Here is a 21,479-nt window from a genome sequence, read left to right as displayed (position 1 = left end):
CTCAATTCCATGGGCAGCAGAACCAGGGTCTGTCACGGTGTCCCCTTGCCCTCCTTGCGTGCTCAGGGAGGTAGGGCCTGCTGCTGACTGGCCTCTTTCCTTTCTGTCCTCCCCGCCCCTACCAGTGACCCTCCTTTTGGCAAGAGGAGCTTTGAGCAGACCTTGACGGTGGAACTCTGTGGCACAGCAGGTGAGCCAGGGCTCAGCTGTGGGGTGCCCTCGGGGGAGCTGGCACAACGCCCAGCAGCAAGTCTGCCACGCCGAGCAGTCCCTCGGGCAGTGACAGGTGCCACGTCGAGCAATCCATGCACTGCTGCACAGGCTGTGCCGCGTCTTGAGATACATAACGAGGCTGTTACAAGGAGGAGAGTCAGGGGCCGGCTCAGCCATTCAGCTGCCAACCGGCCTATGAGCTGACATCGGGTCAGAATAGACAGAACCATACACATCTCCCCGAAGGAATCTGCACTCTCATGTAGGAGGCAGACTCGCCCCGTGATGACTGCTGTGTCGTTCCCACTAGTTCTAAAGTATGCGCTAGAGCTCTGGAAGTACAGAGGACGGGGGCCAGGGAGGCAGGAGGGGGGCCTGGGAGGATTTGCAGGGCACCCAGAGCGGAGGACATTTGGGCAGGATGAATAGGAGTTGGAGAGACAAAGAAGGGGTAGGGTCTCCCTGGCCACAGAGTGAGCATGAGCAGAAACATGGAGGAGTGAAAAAGTGCAGGTGCCCTTGAGGAGGCTGGGCACCTGGTACTGTGACATGGACAGATGGGGGTAGGGCAGGAAGGAGCACCTGCAAAGGCTGAGGGGAATGCCAGGTGAAGGGGTTTGGCCTTGATCCTGTAGACTTTGGGGGCCCCAGGGAGGAAGTGCTCTGTGGCTTTACACCGAGTTCCCTCTGGTGCACAGGGGAGGGTAGAGGCCAAGGACAGATGTAGGGGCACTAAGGACACTGTTGGTCACACCCGGGTGGGAGGCAGGTGGGAGGAGGGTGAGCAGGTCTTGTTGAATGCCTGGTTGTGGTGCAGGAAGTTATCCTGGAGGCTTCAGCTATCATTGCCAGGCTACAGAAGGGATGGCAAATGGCTTCCATCACATGTCAGCTCCAAAAAAATGGTGGATTCTGCAGTCCCAGGCTCAGCCAGCACTGCAGTGATCGATTAGCAACACCTGCTGCCCGTTGAGTTTGGAGCGTGGGGTCGCCCTTTGTCCTCCCAAACTAGAGTTTCAGTGTCTCTCGGAGAAGGGATCTGCCTCCACCTCACACGTTTTTCCTCTTGCGCGGGTAGGACTCACCCCACCCACCACGCCTCCATACAAGCCCACAGAGGAGGACCCCTTCAAGCCCGACATCAAGCACAGCCCAGGCAAAGACATAGCCCCCAGCCTCCCCACCCCAAAGGGCCTCCAGCTCAAGGCTGCCACAGGGGCGGCCCATAAGCTGCCAAAGAAGCCCCCAGAGCGGAGTGAGCTCCTGTCCCACCTGCGTCATGCAGCAGCTCAGCCAGCCTCCCAGGTGGGCCAGAAGCGCCCCTTCTCATGTTCCTTTGGAGACCACGACTACTGCCAGGTGCTCAAGCCAGAGGCTGCCCTGCAGAGGAAGGTGCTGAGGTCCTGGGAGCCAGCTGGGGTCCACCTTGAGGACTGGTTGCAAGGTGCTCCACAGGCCGAGGCACAGGCCTCGGCCAAGGAGGAAAAGAGCAGCTGTGGGGCATGTGCACCCCCCAAGGATGGTCTGCTGCTGAGAGACCACGAGATCCGCGCCAGCCTCACCAAGCACTTTGGGCTCCTTGAGACAGCCCTGGAGGATGAAGACCTGGCCTCCTGCAAGAGCCCCGAATATGACACTGTCTTTGAGGACAGCAGCAGCAGCAGTGGTGAGAGCAGCTTCCTCCTGGAGGAGGAGGAGGAGGAGGACAATGATGAGGACTCAGGGGTCAGCCCCTCTCGCTCTGACCACTGCCCCGACCAGAGCCCACCAAGCAAGGCCAGTCGGCAGCTCTGTTCCCGCAGCCGCTCCAGCTCCGGCTCCTCGTCCTGCCGCTCCTGGTCACCAGCCATCCGCCAGACCTTCAGGTATGGGTGGGTGGCCTCAGGAGGGACAACGGCACCTGAGGACCCCAGTCCCCAGGGTGCCGGACAAAGGAGGAGCTTTGGAACAAGGTCTGCTTTTCGTTGTGTGGCCCATGACCTGGTTAGAGGCCTGAAGGTGGTCTCCTGGGGGAGTCGTGGGCAGGTCCTGGAGGGGAGCGAAGTCTGCTGAGTAACAGTCAGGGGTGGCCCCAACCTCCTGGCCTTGGGAGAGGAACAACACCATCTCTGTCACTTGGGGCCTTATGCCTAAATGAGCTTACTTATTCATCTGTTTCTGCTTATATATTTGCAGAACAGATAGGTTTTTGAGGAGACATGTGCATTTCCTCACAGTTTAATACCTATGTGACGCATGTACACCAAAAGGAAAATCAGCATAATTCTATTGTGTGTTTTGAAAAATGCCTGGGTTTAAAGCAGCGGTAAGGCCTGTTCTGATTTCTCCATACTGCTGAGCTGCACTACTGTGACTTTCTACAGTCAGTCGCCGCCGCCCCACCGCCCCCACTCTTTGCGGGGGGATGACTCAAAGATGTGTCATGAGCCTGTTCGCTCATCTCATCTTTGCTTGCTGAACCGGCCTGCAGAGGGAGCCTGTCCAAAGGTCAGCAGGGAGCTGGGAAGAAGGAATAGAGGTTTGGCATATTTTGCTGGAAACAGGTTGCTTCTCTCCCTGATCCCAGCAGGACCTTCCTCCGGGAGGCCTGAGGTAGATTGGTACAGGTCCCAGACACTCTGCCTGAGGTGCACCCGAGTGGCCACTAGATGGTGCTCTTGGCTCTAGAGCAGTGCAGCTGAGTCACCTGGAGAGGCTGTGAGCTGCGCACGGCTGGACCCCACCCGCTGAGCAGCTGATACTGTAGGTCTTGGGGTGGAGGCAGATCATTTGCATTTCTCCTGAGCTCCCAGGTGATGATACCCACAGTCGCCAGAGTGTGACTCTGCGAACCAGAATTCAGTAATAGAAAGATATCTTTTCTTAGAAAAATTCAGCGTTCTATTTATGTATCTACACCAAAGCTCTTAATTGTTTGAAAATCTGATTAAAGCAAAGGTTCCTCCTCCATTAAAGTGTGCACAGACATCGAACTGGGCCTACAATTTGAAGGGACTCCCAGACACTGAAGATGAGAAGCCTTGGACTATGTTACTCAAAACGAGTCCCCCAGCGATTTCTCTAAAAGCCTTCTGTGTGATACGCAGGATGATCGGCATGAACTGTCGTCTGTCAGACCTCGCTGAGCTCACTTTCCAGTTCTTTTTCCCAAGGGGTTGCTGGGAGCTAAATGACTGAGGTTCTCTTCCTGCTGAAACCCATCCCCTAGGGTTTGGGGGAAACCCCATCCACAAGCCGGCGCTGCCCAGCCTCACCTCCCCCATGACAGGTCCAGGGGTGCTTGGGTAGGGCCTGCAGTCACGGGTTTGCTGGCAAAGCCTTGGGAGCCTCTCTAGAATCATCCATGACTTCTTTTACTCTTGCTTTTGGGCCAAGTTCAGGCTCGACTCTTTCTGTTCACTGGAGAAAGTTCATTGGTTAACTCAATTCCTACTTGGCTGCCTGGCAGAGCTCAGCACCTGGTAAGCCTGAACAGCTAGTTATCAACCTTCTCCAAGGCCACCTTTCTTTTCCTGTGCTACCCAACATCAGTCAACAGGAAGCATTTTGAGATGGTTTAACAATACACACCTGGAACCCCGTGGTACCTTTCCATCACTGTCAGCTCTTAAGGGGAAACTGCCAATTCCATTGTAAATGGATGACGATGCTATTATTGTGTGGCACTTTAGGACTTTAAAATTTACAGGCCAGATCCCTATTTGAGCTTTACAGATGCACTGATGAGGGCACATCTGCTTCTTATCCCCATTTTATAGATGAAGAAGTGGAGGCTCCAAGAGGTTCAATAGCAATAACATAGCAGGTAGTTATTGAGCAGTCCCTGAGCTCAGCACTTACAGGCATTTTCCGACTTGACCCTCACAAAAGGCTGAGGAGGTGGGTACCTTTGGTTGTCCCCACTTTACAGAGGAAATGATACTGAGAGGGTTTGAGGGCACCCGGCAGGGATGTGGCAGAGCCAGGGTGCCAGCACAGGCTGTCCGACTTGGAGCCCTGCTCTGACACTCTGTGCTGTGTGGAGTTCCCAGGGACATAGACAGGATGTGGCAGAGCTGGACCACGCCACACCTCCATGCCATATTCCCTCCGGGGGAGAGGGCAGCGTGCAGGCAGGCTTGAAGGCACAGGCATGTAGCACCCATGGGCCTCCTCGGGTGGTGCGTCTGGATCAAGTAGCCTGACAGTGGTACTGGCCCTGGGGCCATGATGGCCAGGGTTCTGGGCCAGGCACCAACCACTAGAGGGCAGCAGTCTAGATTCAGCAGACCCCCTTCTTCCTCTGGGTTCCCGCTTTCTGGCTTTGGCAAATCCCATACTGAACCTGAGCTTCAGGGTTTTCATCTAGAAAGTGGGGAAACATGAGACCTCATCAGGGTTGTTTTCAAAGATCAAATATGGGAATGAAGTGGAGAGGCCTTTCTGTCCCCAAAGTCGTAGGACGGCTGGGTTCAGAAGGTTGTGATGGATCAGCAGTGTGGTGGTTCCCAGCACTCTAGCCCCAGAAGGTGGCAGGAGGTGTGTGTCAGTGTTCAGCCACCCGCACGGTGCTGGCTGTCACTGGTGGGGCTGGGGGTGGGGTTCTGACAGTTCTGCTCTCACAAACGTGTCCAGAGAGAAGCATCCCTTCCCCCAGGAGCGGCTCCAACCCTGCCCCATGTGGTCCCTCCGGAGAGTGAGTGCCTGTGCTTTGCTTGTTCACTGACAGATGTGAGAGCAGAGGGCCGTGTTCAGACGGAACGCCAAGGGCCCGGCACGCCAGGAAGCAGCGAGAAAGAGCTATTGTAAGTGACCTGGGGCTCTGGAGCCCAGAGCGAATGGGAACCAGCAAGGGTGTAGGAAGGGCCAGAACTTCGTAGGCCCAAAGCCCTTTGAGGCTGGCTGTGACCTACTGAAGATAATTATATTTCTCTCATTTCAAAAAGCACAAGGGTCACCAAAGGGCATCAAAGGTGGCCCCGTGCAAGGTGACGCCAAGGGACTGGTTGTGATACGTGCAGTTGTTGGTGATTTTGGGCGCAGCATTGGGGCTCCAGCGGAAGGCAGGCTGTGGTAGGGGGAGCAGAGCTGGGCCAGCCAGGCCACACGCCAGCCCCACCACCACCTCCGTGTGACCTTGGGCATGTGCTTCAGCTTCCCGGAGCCTCAGTTTACTCATCTATACACAAGGGAGTTGGGCTTTATGCTTTCTAAGGGTCCCCCAGATTGATCGGGTCTAAGGAGCCACCAAGAGAGCCCATCACCTTGCTCCCCACTCACCTCCCTGATCCTCCACCAGAGAGAGTCCACAGGCCCAGCCCTGCCTGGTGAACCTACTGCAAAGTACCTGCCCCACAGGGAACATTAGTCAGGAGGCTGCTGGGGGTGGGTTGGGGATGCAGCCAGCCCCTCCACTAGAAAGGAGGCAGGGATAGTAAGACAGAAGCACAAAATAGCAAATAGACTCTCACTTTGTTCCTTTCCCGTGAGGGATGCTTTCAGGGGGGAACCAGGGGGCTCACATAGAGTGTGCCTGCTGCAGAGGTACAGAGCTTGTCTGCAAGCAGGCTGTCATGGAGCATCTTAGAACCTATGTGTGACCATTCAGCAGATGTGGCATGCCTGGCACTGTCCTAAGCCCTGGATGACAACAATGAACAAGACAGATAAGCTCCCACTCCCCTGGTTGGGCAGCAGGGAGAGGGAAAGAGACAACAGGCACGTAAACAAGAAGTAGATGCTGTAATTACAGACCAGGAGAAGCACTGTGCTGCGAGAATTCACATCACAACTCCAGTATCTGGCTGTTTTCACTGTTGGGGAGGATGTATTTGTACGGTGGTCTGGCAGCAGGGGGAGGGGGAGCTGAACCCTGGGGGGATGAATGGTGCCAGCCAAGCAAAGATTTAGAACAATGGGACAGAGTGATGAATTCAGGAGCTGGGGGGAGGCTGGGGGGCGGATTTCCTGCTGAAGCTTAACTGAGCATCACCCTGGTGTGAGATGCACAGTTCCCCGGACTGCTGACAGCACCGCCCTGCCATGGACACAGGCCTTCCCTCCCTCCTCCCTGTCATCTGTGGTGTGAGATGGAATGGCTTCAGAATCACTGGCCTTAACCTATTCCCAGAGAAAGCCTGCCCCAGCCAGAACCTGCCAGCATTGCCCGTGGGAACCCAAGTTCCCAGGTTCCCAGGAACATGGCAGAGTTTCTCCAGCAGGTCACAGTGACTCTTCCAAGGGCAGTGGCTTTAACCAGACACAATCATGGATGGTGGAAGAGGGGAGGTTACTGGGCTTCCCCCGCCCCCTGCCCTCTGCTGGGATTTTCTAGGGGACCTGAGGCATGGCTCCAAGCTCACATGAAGATGGCTTTTGTTTCAGTGTGTGCACACTGCCCTGGGCAGAACCAAGGATAATGTTGGCTGCAGTAGCCCTGTGTCCTCTGCCTCACTGCTTTCCCTCCAGCCCCCTCTATAACCTAGCTGCCAAGGCTGTTCACTACCACCTTGCCTTTCCACCCCAGCACCTCCCTGCTACCCATGAAAGTCTCAGACTCAAAACAAATGTGGAAGCTACTGCATTCTCCATTATATTAACAGTGATGAGCCTCATTTCCTTCAAGGAAGCAATTGCTTCCGTTGGGGATCAGTTCCCCATTCAACACCCCGCTGCCCCCTTCTCCATTGGGACAGGCCCTCTGGGATAATGACCATCATTATCCTCTCTGACTCCACCCCCAGCTGGTGTTACTCACTCAGCCAGGTGACTTGGACTGGGGACGAGGAATCCATGGGAGCCTGCCACCAAGGGGACCCCAGGAGCCAGACAGTGACTGGGTCCCTCTGTGTCCCCTTCTCGAGCAGGGTGAAGGCCGAGTGATATATGTTCGAAATCTCTCCAGCGACATGAGCTCCCTGGAGCTGAAGAGGCGCTTTGAGGTGTTTGGTGAGATTGTGGAGTGTCAGGTGCTGACGAGAAGCAAAAGGTGAGTGGAGTCAAGCTCTGGCAGAGGAGGCAGGTTGGGAGGGGCAGAGGTTCCCACCCTGGGCTGGCCACACAGAAGACGCCCTGGAAAGTTTGTGGAATAAAGTGGACGAAATCCACAGCCTGGACGTGGAGAAGGACCAGGATCATGCAGCCCAATAGTAGCAGCCAGTGCACTGTCGGTTTGCTGAGTAGCAGTCAATTTCCGTCATTCTTTAAGCTTCCCAGCACTGTGCCTGTGACATATGCACTCATTCTTTCTCTGGCTGTTCTTTCCGGGGAGCTCAGACAAATCGCTGAGCAGACAGTTTGTGGCAGAGCCAGAGCTGCAGCCCCCACGTCTGCTTATGTCTGCTTCAGGCTCTCCACTCTGGAGCTGACGCAAGGCAGCAAACAGCCCCTGGCAGTTAAAGGCGCGTGTGCATTAGGACCCCCCTGCGCTGCAAGCCCCACGTTGCTCACTCCCCTCCATTCCTCTGCAGCAGCCACTCCCGGACCTTCCACTCTCTTGGGCAGCCTGGTGTTTTCTCACTCACTCGGGGAAGCAGCATTTCATCTGTCGAGGAATAGGTTGTATATAAATACACAGTTTAGATGTCATAAACATTGTCAGTTTTGAAACAGTTCTAAAGTATGTACTGTTATACCTTACAAGATGTGTTATTAAGGTTTTTAAATCCTAATTTAATAATAATTTTAAAGCACAATGAGAAAATAGCATCTGCGTAAGAATCATTACACACCTCACATCCATTAGAGTGGCTACAGAAAATAACAAGTGTTGACAAGGATGCGGAGAAAAGGGTAATCTATGTACCCTTGGTGGGGATGCAAATGTCACAGCCACTGTGGAAAACAGTATGGAGGTTCCTAAAACCTTGACACAGAATTACCATAGACTTTTGGATATGTGTGCAAAAGAATTGAAAGCAAGATTCCAAAGCTATTGCCCACCCACCTTCACAGCACCATTACTCACAGCAGCCAAGAGGTGGCAGCAACCCAAGTGTCCATCCACAGATGAAAGGGTGAAGAAAATATAGTATACGTATATGATGGAACATTATTCAGTCATTTTTTAAAGATTTTATTTATTTATTTTTAGAGAGAGGGGAAGGAAAGGAGAAAGAGGAAGAGAAGCGTCAATGTGTGGTTGCCTCTTTCTTGCCCCAGTCGGAGACCCATCCCACAACCCAGGCAGGTGCCCCGACTGGGAATCGAACTGGCAACCCTTTGGTTCACAGGTGGGCACCCAATCCACTGAGCCACACCAGCCAGGGTGGAGTGTTATTCAGTCTCAAAAAGAAAAGAAATCTTGTCATGCTTCAAGCATGGATGAATCTTGAGGACATGATGCTAAGTGGAATAAAGCCAGTACAAAAAGACAAAGATGTATAATTGCACTTCTATGAGGCACCTAGAGTAGTCACACTCGTAGGGACAGGAAATGGAAGGGTGGTTGCCAGGGGCTGGGGAGAGGAGGTGACAGAGAGTCGTTGTTTTGTGGGTGGAGAGCTTTTGCAAGATGAAGTTCTGAGGGTTTGTTTTGCACAACAGTGAGTGTACTTAACATGACCAAGCTGTACACTTAAAAGCAGTAAAAGTGGTCAATGTTACGTGTTTTCACCACAATTCTAAAAAAGAGTCATTATGCAAATGGAAGCATTTCTACACAGTCCTCAGGGTATCATATGGAGATAACACACAAAAGCAAAAAGCAAATTAGTCTTTAAAGGCAAGGGTCAGTTTGTTAGTATTTTACAGGCACATCCAAGTCTCAGGCATTTAAAGAGGCAGAGGGGGACTGGCTTTGGCCTGGCTCAGAGAAGTGTCAGGAACTGTGTGTAGTTCAGCTGAGTGTCCACCCAGCCCCTACTGTTGGTAAGCCTGTCCTGAGCGGTGGGGACACTGCACGTTTTCTCTGCCCTTGAGTCTGCATGGCAGACAATAGATATATCAGTCAGGATCCTTCCTCTTGTTCACGGAACCGCAGAGCCAGTAGTGGGGGCAGAACTGACTTTAGGCTCCCCGAGCCTTGGCATCTTTTTCTGGTAGCCTTCCCTCATGGTGGCAAAGTGGCTGCCTCTACCTCTAAGCTTATCTCCTCCCAGTGGGAGCAGGAGTCTCCCTCATGGTTCCAGACAAGACCTGCAATGGATTCTCTGAGGTTCTGCTTTGGGTGACAAGCTCATCCTTGAACAAATCATGGTACCCAGGGAAGGCCACAGTCATGTGACAACCCCTGGTGCCCCAAGCCTGGCTGAGCACCTTGTGCTGTTGTCTGATAAAGGGGCGTGGGTGCTGAGGTGGCCAACCTAACAGATGCCTAGCACAAAGGGTGGGATTGCAGGGAAAACCGATGATGTTAGGGAAGGCAAGGCCCAGTTAGCAGCTAGGGAAGTGGTGGCTGGGGGTGACGTGGTGGGGTGGGGCATAGGTGGGGCAAGTCCCAGAAAGTGGGAATCCCGAGGGAAATGGGACTGTGAAGAGCACCAGCCAGTGGGCAGGAGGCCTGAGTTTGGGTACCCTGCTCCCCCCCCCACCCCCCCCCCCTTGGGCGAACTCCAAATCCACCGAGCCTCTTTTATGGTCCCGGGATGGAGACGACAGCAGCGCCCGCTCATGGGTGGTCTGACGTGTGGGTGGCCAGCCCTGGCAGACATTCAGTCAAGGACATGATCTTACTATTGTTACATTGCGGAGGTTAACTTAGCCATTGTCCTCGTCTCTATTTGGGGGGCCGTCTCTGTTTGTCCCCATCTCTGTTTGACTTGGTTACTGGATCACGGGCTTTCTGCTCCTTTTCTAGTCCCGGGTGGTCTGACAGTGTTGACCAAGCTGGCCCAGTGACAGGGTCCCCTTGTGGTCTCCTCGCAGGGGCGAGAAGCACGGCTTCATCACCTACCGGTGTCCGGAGCACGCCGCCCTCTCCCTGAGGAACGGCGCCGCCCTGCGGAAGCACAACGAGCCCTCGTTCCAGCTGAGCTACGGGGGACTCCGGCGCTTTTGCTGGCCCAGGTACACTGACTACGGTGAGTACCCGGGGCCCCGCCGTCCTCTGTGACCCGAAGGGCGGAGACCTCCTCTAAGGAGACCCAGAGCTAGTGCCACAGCCGAGCTCCGAGTGCTGACCGGCATGCCCTTGTGGCCACTTTGCCAGGAGGCTGCCATCTTGCTTTTCCTCTGCCATCTGGTCCTTCCTGTCCTGGCCCAGGACTGGTACTGGAAAGCAAGAGTCAAGTCTCCCGTGGCCTCTGGGAGGGTCCAATCTTGTGCTCACAGCCACATGGTGACAGAGCCACAGCTGCGGTTTCTTTGACGTCACAGAGCCTGTGGCTGCCCGGCCCCATTGAGGGGCCCTCCATGGCGGCCCCAGTAGGCAGCAGCCTTGTCCATGAAGACACCACAGAGAAACAATATTGTCGTCATGCCCTCACCATTCGGGGACAGGTTGGTGAAGAAAGACAAAGAAGTACAATTGGGAGAGAATTATTTTCAGGGGAGAGCCTGACACAGCTTCTGTAGTGCAGGGCTGAGTGTCAGACCTCAGAGGGTTCCGGGCCAGGCAGTGCGCTACCTGGCTGCGTGCCCACTTACGGGACGTGGGTGCATAGCTGGACGGTGAGGGCATCGGTTTTGTAGGCTGCCTCAGGTGACATCTGCAACGGTTTGCCAGTGGGCAGGAAGCTGTTTGGGGAAGCAGAATTACAGGATAAAGGAGCTCTGGGTGCTCTGTGTGAGGTTCCCCATCCCGGCAATGGCAGCCAGGGCCCCAAGACTTTGGTCACAGCAGAATGGCAGTGCCAACGCTCACTGTCCAGTGCTCTCTGTGGCCTTGGGCCACATCCATTTTACGGTGGCAGATTTTCTGATGGTCTGACCTTGCTGTGTTGCTCACTGCCTTCCCCACTCACTGCCTGCTCCACCCCCTGCCCAGATTCCAATTCAGAAGAGGCCCTTCCCGCATCAGTGAAAAACAAGTACGAAGCCATGGATTTTGACAGCTTGCTGAAGGAGGCCCAGCAGAGCCTACACTGATAACAGCCTTAACCTTCGAGGAATACCTCAATACCTCAGACAAGGCCCTTTCAATATGTTTACGTTTTCAAAGAAAATAAGTATATGAGAAGGAGAGAGCGAGCGTGTGAGAGAACCTACATGAGAGAGAGAGAGAGACTTGAAACTGCTGTCCTTTTAAAAAAAAATCAATGTTTACATTGAACAAAGCTGCTTCTGTCTGTGAGTTTCCATGGTGTTGACGTTCTACTGCCACATTAGTGTCCTCGCTTCTGACAGGTTGTCCCAGGTGCATCTCCAAGTGCTGGGTCAGTCACCCACCTCCCCTTCTTCCTGACCGACTTCCCCTCGTAGACGTGCAGCTGTGTTCGCCATAACATTTCTTGTCTATAGTGTGTGATGATGAAATTGTTACTTGTGAATAGGATCAGGATTATAAACTCATTTTTAATTGAAGAAAAACAAAGTATATCCTTAAAATAATGTATTTATGGCTCAGATATACTGTGCCTGGGGTTATTGTATTGCTTCCTTGATTTTTAACTATGCACTGTGTGAGGTGTTTGCCACTGAGCTGCTCTGCTCCCTTCACCAGAATGCCCCGAAGGCACTGCGTGGCTGGGGAGTGCAACCTGCAGCCACAGCGAGGAGCAGGACAGAGGTGTTTCTGGGCCTGTTCTGCAGAAACCTGCCCCATCTCTCATTGAGTGAGTTTGAGTCCAGTTACATTCAAAGCCCTCATCTGGTACCCAGCTCGCACTTAAGAGTTTCTGCCTGGCCATGGGTCTTCAGGTCCTCAGGAGGAAGGCAGGCAGGCAGTTCCTCAGGAGGGAAATGACTTCCCTGAGGTCTCATAGCCCATCGGTGAGTGGTCAGAGCAGTGGCCCAGCCCGGGCCTCCTGATTCTTGGTCTCGCACTCCTGCAGCAGCTTGGGTAAAGACGCAGAGTTTCAGAGCTGGTAGAGGTGAGTTCAGCTAAATTGGTCCACAAACTAGAAACCTACAGGCTCATCGTGGGGGCCAAGTCAACAGCTGATTCACCAGCATTAGGTGAGGTCAAGCTCTGGCACACATTTCGATCTAAGGGGCCCTGTGGTTTGCCTACACCTGTAGACATGACACCAGAACTTCATTGACAAACCTGGAGTGTCAGGGACAGGTGATTTGGGAGCAGTCATCCTTTCTTGGCCAGTCACCAACTTATCTTACTCCCTTCAGCTTGTCTTTCCCTTTCCTAGGCTGTAAAGTTGTTTGGGTGGCATGGGACGGAGAAGCAGAAAGAGGGTGTGAGGGTTGTGTGAGGGTTGGGGACAGATAAAGCAATCTCCGAGCTCCTTTTCAACTTAGAAAGCATTCTGATTGGAGTTTACTTTAAAATTTGTGTGCTTGAGTGATGTCAAAGCCATGTCCCACTTGGGTGATCTGCAGGTGCCTTGGGGGCCATCGTGAAGGAGAGCATGGCAAGGCAGGCTGTGAGCACGTGGCTTCTGCTCCAGTGAGAGCAGCCCCAGCTTGATCACTTTCGGATGTCAGCGCTCCTTGGTAAATGTCTGTATTTTCAAAAGCAGAGGAAAGGGGTCCTGCTGCTTTAACAAAGTTTGAAATTGACTCATTAAACTGAACAAGCTAAGTTAACCTATCTAATGCCAGGCTTAGTCCTTTGAGAATTGATAGTTGACTTTTTAAAAAAGATTTTTAAATACCTCAGTAGGTAAACTCAGCCAGCTGATGAGCTTGTTCTGGGTGGTGAGCAAACTCGAAGGCTGGAGAGAGGAGGACTGGGGGAGAATTGGACAAGTTGATCTCCATGGTCTCTGCCAGTCTTAGCTTCTGCTGAGGCAATTCTAGCTCAGGATGGCCAATACACAGCCTGAGCACCACCCTAGCCACACCCTTGGCCAGTGGCAGACATAACTAATCAACCACAGCACTCAGGTTCTTTGAGCCTGGTCTGCTATTAGAATCCTCATCACAGTGCTCTGGGCAGACATTCCTAATTGATCAGAGGTTAACCTATTTGACATCTTGATCTAATTTTCTAAAAGTTTCCATCACACATTAAATACGGTGGCTGGGTTTCATGCTGGCCCATTCCTGTCTGTCATATCCTGACCTATGAGAGAAAATTTCCCTAAAGCCATTCCGTGGCACAAGACTCCCCATATTACTGTGACCCACAACCTATTAGGTGTGGTGGTGGAGAGTGGAATAGAGGACATGAACATGTTTGGGGGAGGCAGGATCTATGAGATGGACCAAACAAGGGACTTCCCACAGCACAGACCCGAACATTCTGAATTCCTTTTATAGCTGTTCACTGCCTAGCACACAGTAGGCACACAATAAATGGTTATGGAATGGAATTTAAATCCATCTGCTGCCTCTCCCGAGTCCTTGTTTGCACCGAGGAGTAACGGATTTCGCCCTGTGGAAGCTGGTAGGAAAGAACTCTAGATTTAGAATTGGACTAGAACTTCTCTAAGCCCTCCCATCGGCTTCTTCCTCGATGGCACTAGGCCGGAGGTTCTACCATGGGCAAGTGGTCCTTTAGGGTAAAAAATTGCAGGTTTTTAGAGAGGGACAAGTCTCTCCCAACTTTCAGGTCAGCTGAAGCTGTCCTTTCACTTCAGATCAATACAGGGCTCTTGGAGTTACTTAAACTTGGTCCTTGAGCAGAGCAGGGGTCGAGCACGGCCATGGGACGCAATGGGCCTAAGGTCAGAGCTGGGGCTGCTGGTGGGAGAGGGATCCTGCTGAGGACATGCAGCAGTTTCTGCTCAATGTCCTGTATGGAAAAGGCTGCAGGCTCTGGAGCTGACCGGCCCTGCAGACCACCTCTGTCCAGAAGACTCATTCGGTGCTGTGTATCACTTACCAAGGAGACTCCAAGGTCTCTCCAGGAAATCTAGTCAACCTTGGCCTCTTGCCCACCAACTTAAGGAGTAACCCAGAGGGAGCAGCTGCCATTGGCAACCATCTCGTCGTAGCTCTGTCCTAGTATTTGCTCTCAATGATGTTTACATGTGAATGCCATAAAGCTTACTGTAGACTCTGTCAGTAGCCACCCACACAGGGCAGGTTGCACTGTCCGTTTCTGTGCTGTGCTGGTGTTTTCCAAAAATATCTGATCCAACCGCTAAGTGGAATTCTTCCATCTCCTTCCTCAGTCTATACAAGGCTGAATCAGAATCCTCACTCTCGGGGGCTCTGGTTACCGAAGGAAAATGCATCAAAGAGGTCAAAGATATGAGTGGATGGAGTGTAGCTAAGGCCCCCACCCCCACACACACACTTTGTCCCCTGAATCAGAAAACTGCCTGGAGTCAGAGAACCATTTGGGCATCCAAGTCTACTGTGTGATCTGGCTGCATAGCACGTAGGGCGAGCTCAGGAGAGAGGCAGGGCTTCCAGGGACTGGGGAGTGGTGGCGGGAGGAATGCTCTGAGCTCAAAGACCTAAGTCCCAACATGGAAAAGGACGATGCAATGAGAAACTCTCATCACCTGAAGCCCATGCTTGTTGATGTTCTGAGAGTGATTTCTAGGTGTATGCCATCTGCATGTCCAGGCCACTGCGTGGGTGGGGCATAGGCGGGGGGCCAAAAAGACTGAGATTCTTATGTCTGAGCAGGTAGGTCAGAGCCCCATCCCAGGCCTCAGGTTTCGTTGAAATGACAGCTGAGCCTGCAGCGTGAGGGACAGGTCATACCAACTATGAAGCAGAAGCCACCCTAGAGGGTTTGTTGATCTGACTTGACGTCAAAACTGCAGTACTTTTCTTAGCTTTTGAGATTTAGCAGTCAACCTCAGATATGATCAAGGATGCACAGTAGCAAATAAAGTGAACCTAGTAGTTCCATTGGCCAAAGAAAAGGAGCCCCTCACCCCTTCCCATGGGGGCAGAAAGGAAACCGCTTAGTACTGACGCGCAATGTGTTTAAGCTGCTCCCCAAGGCATTTGCACACAAAGACGGGCTCCAGGGCTGTCTGCTAAACCGGAGGTACAGGGTAAATGGAGGGAGAACTTGGGAGCTGGGAAGCCCATGAGCACAGAGATGCCCTTGGCCCAAAACAGATAGTGGGGGCAGAATGAGAGCCCTCGGGAGCCTGCCGCATGACACCCAGGAAGTAGGCAGAGGCTGACTTTGCATTGAACCAATAAAAGCACTTTGAGAAAACCACAACACTTCAGCCTGCCTCCATGTGACTGCATTGGCAGCTCTGGGTCTCCTCTGGCTGTGTGAGCTTCTCTCCCAGGGCCTGGGACAGCGAGTCAGGGAGGGACTGGTGTGAGGGGGAGGGTGCAGAGGACCTTCGGAGACAGCTTCAGCCCTGGAGCCAATCCTAGGGCTAGCCCTCTGCTGGCCTCTGTTGAAGGCCCTAGAAACGGAACCGAACCGTGAGTTTAGATCTTGGTATGTTTTTTTTTTAATAAAAAATTAAAACAGCCCAGCTGATTGAAATGGATTTGCACACCAAGTCACTTAATTATAAGCCATCTCAAGTGAGAAAGACGATGTTTCTTCCCTGCTGTGTGGCCCTGGGCCTGTATTTCCTCATCTAGCAAAGGAGAATGTTGGACAGGATGAATACTCCAGTCCCCTTCTTCTCTGATAGGCTCAGATTCCCTTCTCTGGCCACACCCAGCTCACGTTCAGGGTCGAGTGCTCTGCAAGGTAACCAACCAACAGCAGGTTCAAACCCACATGGTCCTGGCAGAGCGACCTTACACCAGAAGGCCAACTCCCCAGGACAGGTCTAAGCCATAGTTTCTAGTGGGGGGTGGGGAATCCAACCCCAGCTTGGCTAGGTGGCGATGTCCTCTCGCATTAGCCTTGTCATCACCCCACCAAACAGCTACTATATCCACCTGAATGTTCTGACCACTTGGCTGTTTGTCTCTTGCTCTCAGACAATACTAGCAATACTCTGTTTTTCTCAAAACAGCTTACCTTAGGCACTTTTTACACATTTCTTTTAAATGATTGTAAAAAGGGGCAACAGGAGGCCTCCATCGATTGCACTGCATATGATTAGGGCAGCTTTTGTTCTCTGTTTCTTTAACAGTATGCCACCAGTATGCTGCAGTGACCGAAGCATCTTCGTTATCAATAGGGGGACAGATTAGCAGAGACTCTCATCAGAATCCCTTGCACATCCAGAAGCAGCTCAGAAACCCAGCTGCCCAAATTGGGGGCTTGGAAAAATGTGGTTTTGTAGGTGGTCCCTGGGCTCTGCAACAGCACCTCCCAGAGGTGTTTATGTAGCTAGAATCTCCTCTGTGCTGTATGTTTTGTCAAAGGATCCTTCAAGGAAGCATAATAAAGCCTCTTCCACTTTGCTGGCCTTGCTCTGGGTGACTTGAAGGGATTGGTTCGCTTCCACTTCAGCACTTTGCCTTATCAACGTCTAGTCGCCATCTAGTGGCCAAAGACTGTATCCACCAGCTACCCAGATGGAAGGCAAGTAAATCCTTTCCCCCACCTTGGTGTCCAACACCCACTTTGGGAATGAAATGTAATGTCGCGAGTGAACTGTCTGTAATATTTAGAGCCCAGTGAACACCGCTCAGGAGAATTAAGAAGCAGCCACGCAGATGCACACAGACTGAGAAGCGCATTAGCTCTCCTGTGGGCAGAGGAGGAAGGAGTGGACCCTGTGTCCAGATGCCCTGGAGGGGTTTACTGTAACTGCAATACTGGCAGCCAAGCTGCTGACCCTCTTAAGTGAACCTCTGCTAGGCGGCCGCACTGCACCCTCGGGACAAGCAAATGGGCTGGGTGTCAGGATGCTGTGTGGGGACTGGCCATGGCCTTTGATGGGGTCCACCAAAATAGCCAAACAGGTTATATATATTTTTGTTGTTTGTTTTTGTTTCTATATTTTGTATTTTAAAAATCTTGTCAAGTGTTTTTGTGTTAGGAATAAAAAGTCATAAACTATTCCCAACTTTGTTTCTTGAGGGATGTACTGATTCCAATGGAAACGAGTTGGAAATCTCAAGGGGTGTGGGGAGAGTGGTCAGTAAAGCAGGGAAGTGGACCACTTGGATTCCCAGATGGTTTGTGGGGAAGGTAACCACCCCAAAGTCCGGCTCAGTGCGGTCCGCTCTGGGAATTCACACCCACCCCTTTCACCTCCTGTGCCATGGTATCAGCATTGGCTTTCAGCATCTGCTTCCTCCAGAGCAGCTGCTGGTGGTGAAACCAACATAAGATCTCTCTCCCCAGCCCCAGGTTTCTAAAGAGACAGTATTTGTAGCTAGCCTTAATTGACTGTGCAAGGTGGTCCCTCTGGTCCCTTCCAGCATTTCCAAATCTTGGACTCAAATTAGTTTCTCTCTGTGTGACCATGCAGCCTAGAGAATTCTGAGCAGCAGAAAGCCAGGCTTTCCCTGGCTCTGTGACAGGGTCACACCAGGGAATGGCTAGCCTTGTGAGGTCTGGGGACCCCCAGGGGTACTCCATAGGGGCATTTATTAGGAAGCTCAACAAGATAACTACAGCCTGGGATGTGAGCGCAAGGCTGTGTGTGTGTGTGTCTGTGTGCGTGCGTGCACCCGCATGCCTGTCTGTCTGCGTGTGTGTGGAATTGCATTGATGCATTTCTTGAGAAAGGTGCAAGAATTTCACCTATACAGAGGGACACATTGCTTTGTTATTTATAATAGAAAGCTAAATTTTAATTTTTTAAAGGACACTGCTGATGATTGGGAATCGAGTTTTTAGTTTTGCTATTTTTTTTAATTGGTAGAGGATTTTTATATATTTTTTCCATTTTGTTGGGTTGTGTCCTTATTTATATAAATGCTTTATCTGTAAGAGGCAAGGAAGAACCCTTCTTTGCTTTTAATTATTGTGGTTGTCGTTGTCCCTGTTTTATTTCTGCTGTGATTTATCTGTCTTACCTTCTAAATGAGAAAATGTTTTCCCGTATTTGTACATTGTCAGATTCTATAGTTTCATAGATAATTTAACCAAATTGCTCTATGTATTATTATCCTGTGAGTATAAAGTTCTATTTTAACCTCTGTAAATACTTCAGACTGGCTTCTTTTCTCAGACTCCCACCGTGGAGCTATTGTTTACATCACAGAAACTGTAGAATCTCTATGCTCATGTACTGTAAATAGTGAAGTGATCTGCTTATAAATAAACTTAACAAATACACTATGGAGATTAAACAGGAAACACTACCCACAGCCCTGCCCAGGTGTGTCTTTATTGGTCCTGCATGCCTGTCGAGCGACTGGGGAAAGGATTCTGGTTTTGGTATCACCTTCTCAAATGACACCCTGGTCAGCATGTGCCCCCGACCTGTCCAGAATTTTCTGAGCTCACTTCTTCCTCACAGCACTTTTCATGGATCGTAATGAATCATTTAGACTTACCTCACATAACAGATGTCTCATCACTGCTTTGCGCTGTGACTTATGCAGCTACACCACTCTCTGATCACTCCCTTGTTTGGGGGCATCGCCCTGCCCACCCAAGCACACGGAAGGAATGTGCCGAATGAGATTTCTGTAGCTCCAGGCAAAAACACTCACCAATGAACTCTAAAGCAAGTTTTGGTCCGAGGAGGTGGAGGACAGACTTGAAGTGTGCACTGTGTTTAGATGAACTAGCAACATTTTCCTTTGCTCACTCACTCCCAGCCAGAGCTATGAAGAGGCAGCATTTTCTGAGACCGAGACTTGGAAGTGTGTGTCTTTCCTCAGTTTCAAAGCACTCTGGGGTTTAGCTTTTTTTTTGTCCTAAAGCTGCTTTAATGTTAATTAAATTTTTCCCACATTAGTATATTTAAGTACACTCTGAGTGCCAGATACCCACATGCCCCTAGAGTGCTGAAACGCCAATGAAGAAAACCACGTGCAAACAAGAACGGAGACAGCTGTTTCATTTCATCTTATTTGCAAACTGTTCTCAAATTGTTGCTTATTACCAATGGAAATGGTTTGTCCTTGTTCAGGTGATTTTTTTTCAATCTGGAAATTGTTTGGATTTCATTGGTTGGAGGGGAACGCATAGTGGTTTTTTCCTTTAAAATGAATGGGGGGGGGTTGCCCTTAGCAGGGTTCTCTGGCACATTCAAGTCCTTGGGGAGGCCTTCCATGTGATTGCTGTGTCTGTCACCCCCTGATTAGATGCTAAACTCCAGGAGGACAGCGTGCTTCTCCATTCACTGCAGGGTGCCACGCCACGTTAATCAGGGATCATGAACAGTCGAGTGAGAGGCTCCCGCCCGTGGCCTGATGGCTGTACGTGGTGAGGGAGGCTCCCGGGCCACAGAGCCACAGAGGCAGTCCCTTCAAAGCTGCGGCCAGTGGTGAAAGAAATAGATGGGGGGTCAAGAGCTTTAAGACCTGTGTGTTGAGACCCAGCTCTGCCATTTTTGTATTGTGCAAACTTGGACAAGGCACCTCGTTGGCCTCTGCTGACCCCAACTAGGAAACAAGATGATTAGCTTGGATGAGCGCCAGACCCCACAAAAGGCAGGTTCTCAGAAGCAGTTACATTGCAGGGAAATCGGTTACAAGCCAGGAGTCTGGCGTCAGGCTGCTTGGCTCTGCATCCTAACCTGCCCACTTAGCAGCTGGGTGTCCTTGGGCAGGTTTCCTAATCTCTCTGAGTCTCTTCTTCACTGTGTGTTAACTGTGGCTGCTCACCGTTTCTACCCCAGAGGGTTGTTGTGAGGATGAAATAGATCGTGCACAGCACTTGGGGCACTGGAGGCGCTTCGTTAACATAAGGTGCCATCCTCGTCATGTAGGGTCTCACTTGGTTGAACCGTAGCCCTGTGGCTGGCGTGGCAGAGACTGGGTCCTCACTTAACTGGTGGGGAAGGCTGAAGACTAAAGAGAGCAGAGGGAATCAGCCTAAGGGACAGAGCCTGGGCCGGCACCACCACCTGTATATACCTGGGTGACACTCTTCTTTACCACTTAAACACCACGTGTGGCGTGCTGAGAGGCCACTGCCCTGAGAGCGTCGGTTTCAGGAGGGCAGGGAACCTAGCTCGGGAGTTAAAAGATGAGCGTTCCAGACCCAACTCCCTATTCGCATAATGACCTGAGAGTATAGGCAGGGCTCGTGAATCAGGAGCTCAGACCAATCTGCCATGGAAGTCACAGGGACAAGTGCCCTGTACACTGTGTTCTTGTGAACTTGGGTAGCTGCCTCTCGAAGGACACTGACATGAACTTTGCACAGCCCATTTGCTTGCTGGCCTTCAGCTTCCTCATTTATGTAAAAAAAGGGGAGGGGCAGTTAGAGTGGATCAGTGGTTTACTACCAGTCTGGAGAAGCCACGTCTTCCCTCTGCAAAGCAACGAGAGCCGGCATCACCTACAGAAGAACCGGGGACAGAGGAAGCAAGTGGATACATCGAGAATATGGGACAACTGACACTTTCTGCAACAAGGAAAAAGGAAGCACTGTTATGGATTAAAACACACTCAGAGGACATAACAACTAAAAGTGTATGTCTCGTTTGGATCAGATCTGAGCAAGCAATTACAGACATTTGAGAAACAGTGGGGGAGAAGGACCCCTGTCCGAGTTGGGTTCCCCTGAAGGCAGCCGCCGCAGAGGACCTCCTGTGCAGGGCAATTACAAAGGAGCCCCCGGGAATAACGCCTGGGGCAGGAGAGGTGGTAGGAGTGGGCAGAAGGAGAAGCTGAGCTATAAAGTGAGCCCAGTGGCCGCCTCAGGGGACCCCATGAGGAGTCCTGGAGCTATGATAGCCCTGCACAGCTGTCCCCTGTGGGGCCAAAAGGACCAGACCTTAACACCTGGCATGGATCAGTCATTGCATGCAGGCCACACAGGGAAAGGGTGTGACTTAGGGCAAAGTGTCTCCAAGCAGCTGAGGTGATCCCCAAAGGGGCCCACTCAGGGGCCGTCTGCCGGCATCGCTCCCAGCTGCTGGACCACAAAGCAGCCCTTGGCTCTCCAATAGAGGACCTGACAGCTCGCCGCAGCACCAACCACAGCTTGGTTGTGGGTGTTCGTTTGTTGCATGTGGTAATGATGGGGTGGTGTTAGAATACTCCCTTATGTCTGGAATGATATGTCTGGAATCGTCTTTTACATACTTCATCCAAGAAAAAGTTGGAAAATATAAAAGAACAGGTGAAGCAAATGTGGCAGAATCTCGATACTGGAATAGGGTGATGGGTGCGGATTCATTGTATGGTGCTCAGCTTTTGAGAGTGATTGAAAATGGTTGTAATAAAATAGAAAAGGAAAGCATGAGAACAAGGATGATTCTGAGTAAGCACTT

General features: G+C 51.6%; 1 protein-coding gene across 3 annotated transcripts in view; it reads left to right on the top strand.

Moving 5' to 3' along the window:
• PPARGC1B (PPARG coactivator 1 beta) overlaps window positions 1–18,385 on the top strand; it is a 102,883-nt gene extending 84,498 nt beyond the window's left edge. For 2 of the 3 annotated variants that reach the window (XM_037044927.1, XM_037044929.1), the window contains 6 exons: window positions 126–190; window positions 1,292–2,078; window positions 4,922–4,997; window positions 7,059–7,180; window positions 10,057–10,211; window positions 11,117–18,385. In XM_037044927.1, coding sequence (XP_036900822.1) covers window positions 126–190; window positions 1,292–2,078; window positions 4,922–4,997; window positions 7,059–7,180; window positions 10,057–10,211; window positions 11,117–11,217 — 1,306 coding nt within the window. In that variant the 3' untranslated portion in view covers window positions 11,218–18,385. Of the gene's footprint in view, window positions 1–125; window positions 191–1,291; window positions 2,079–4,921; window positions 4,998–7,058; window positions 7,181–10,056; window positions 10,212–11,116 lie in introns of those variants that run through there. The other variant, XM_037044928.1, reaches the window with a different exon arrangement.
• The last annotated feature ends 3,094 nt before the right edge of the window (window positions 18,386–21,479 follow it).

Source organism: Sturnira hondurensis, unplaced genomic scaffold (assembly GCF_014824575.4).
Source record: "Sturnira hondurensis isolate 20B ecotype Veracruz unplaced genomic scaffold, ASM1482457v3 Scaffold0004152, whole genome shotgun sequence".
NCBI lineage: Eukaryota > Metazoa > Chordata > Mammalia > Chiroptera > Phyllostomidae > Sturnira > Sturnira hondurensis.
This window is presented reverse-complemented; position numbering and strand designations above follow the sequence as displayed.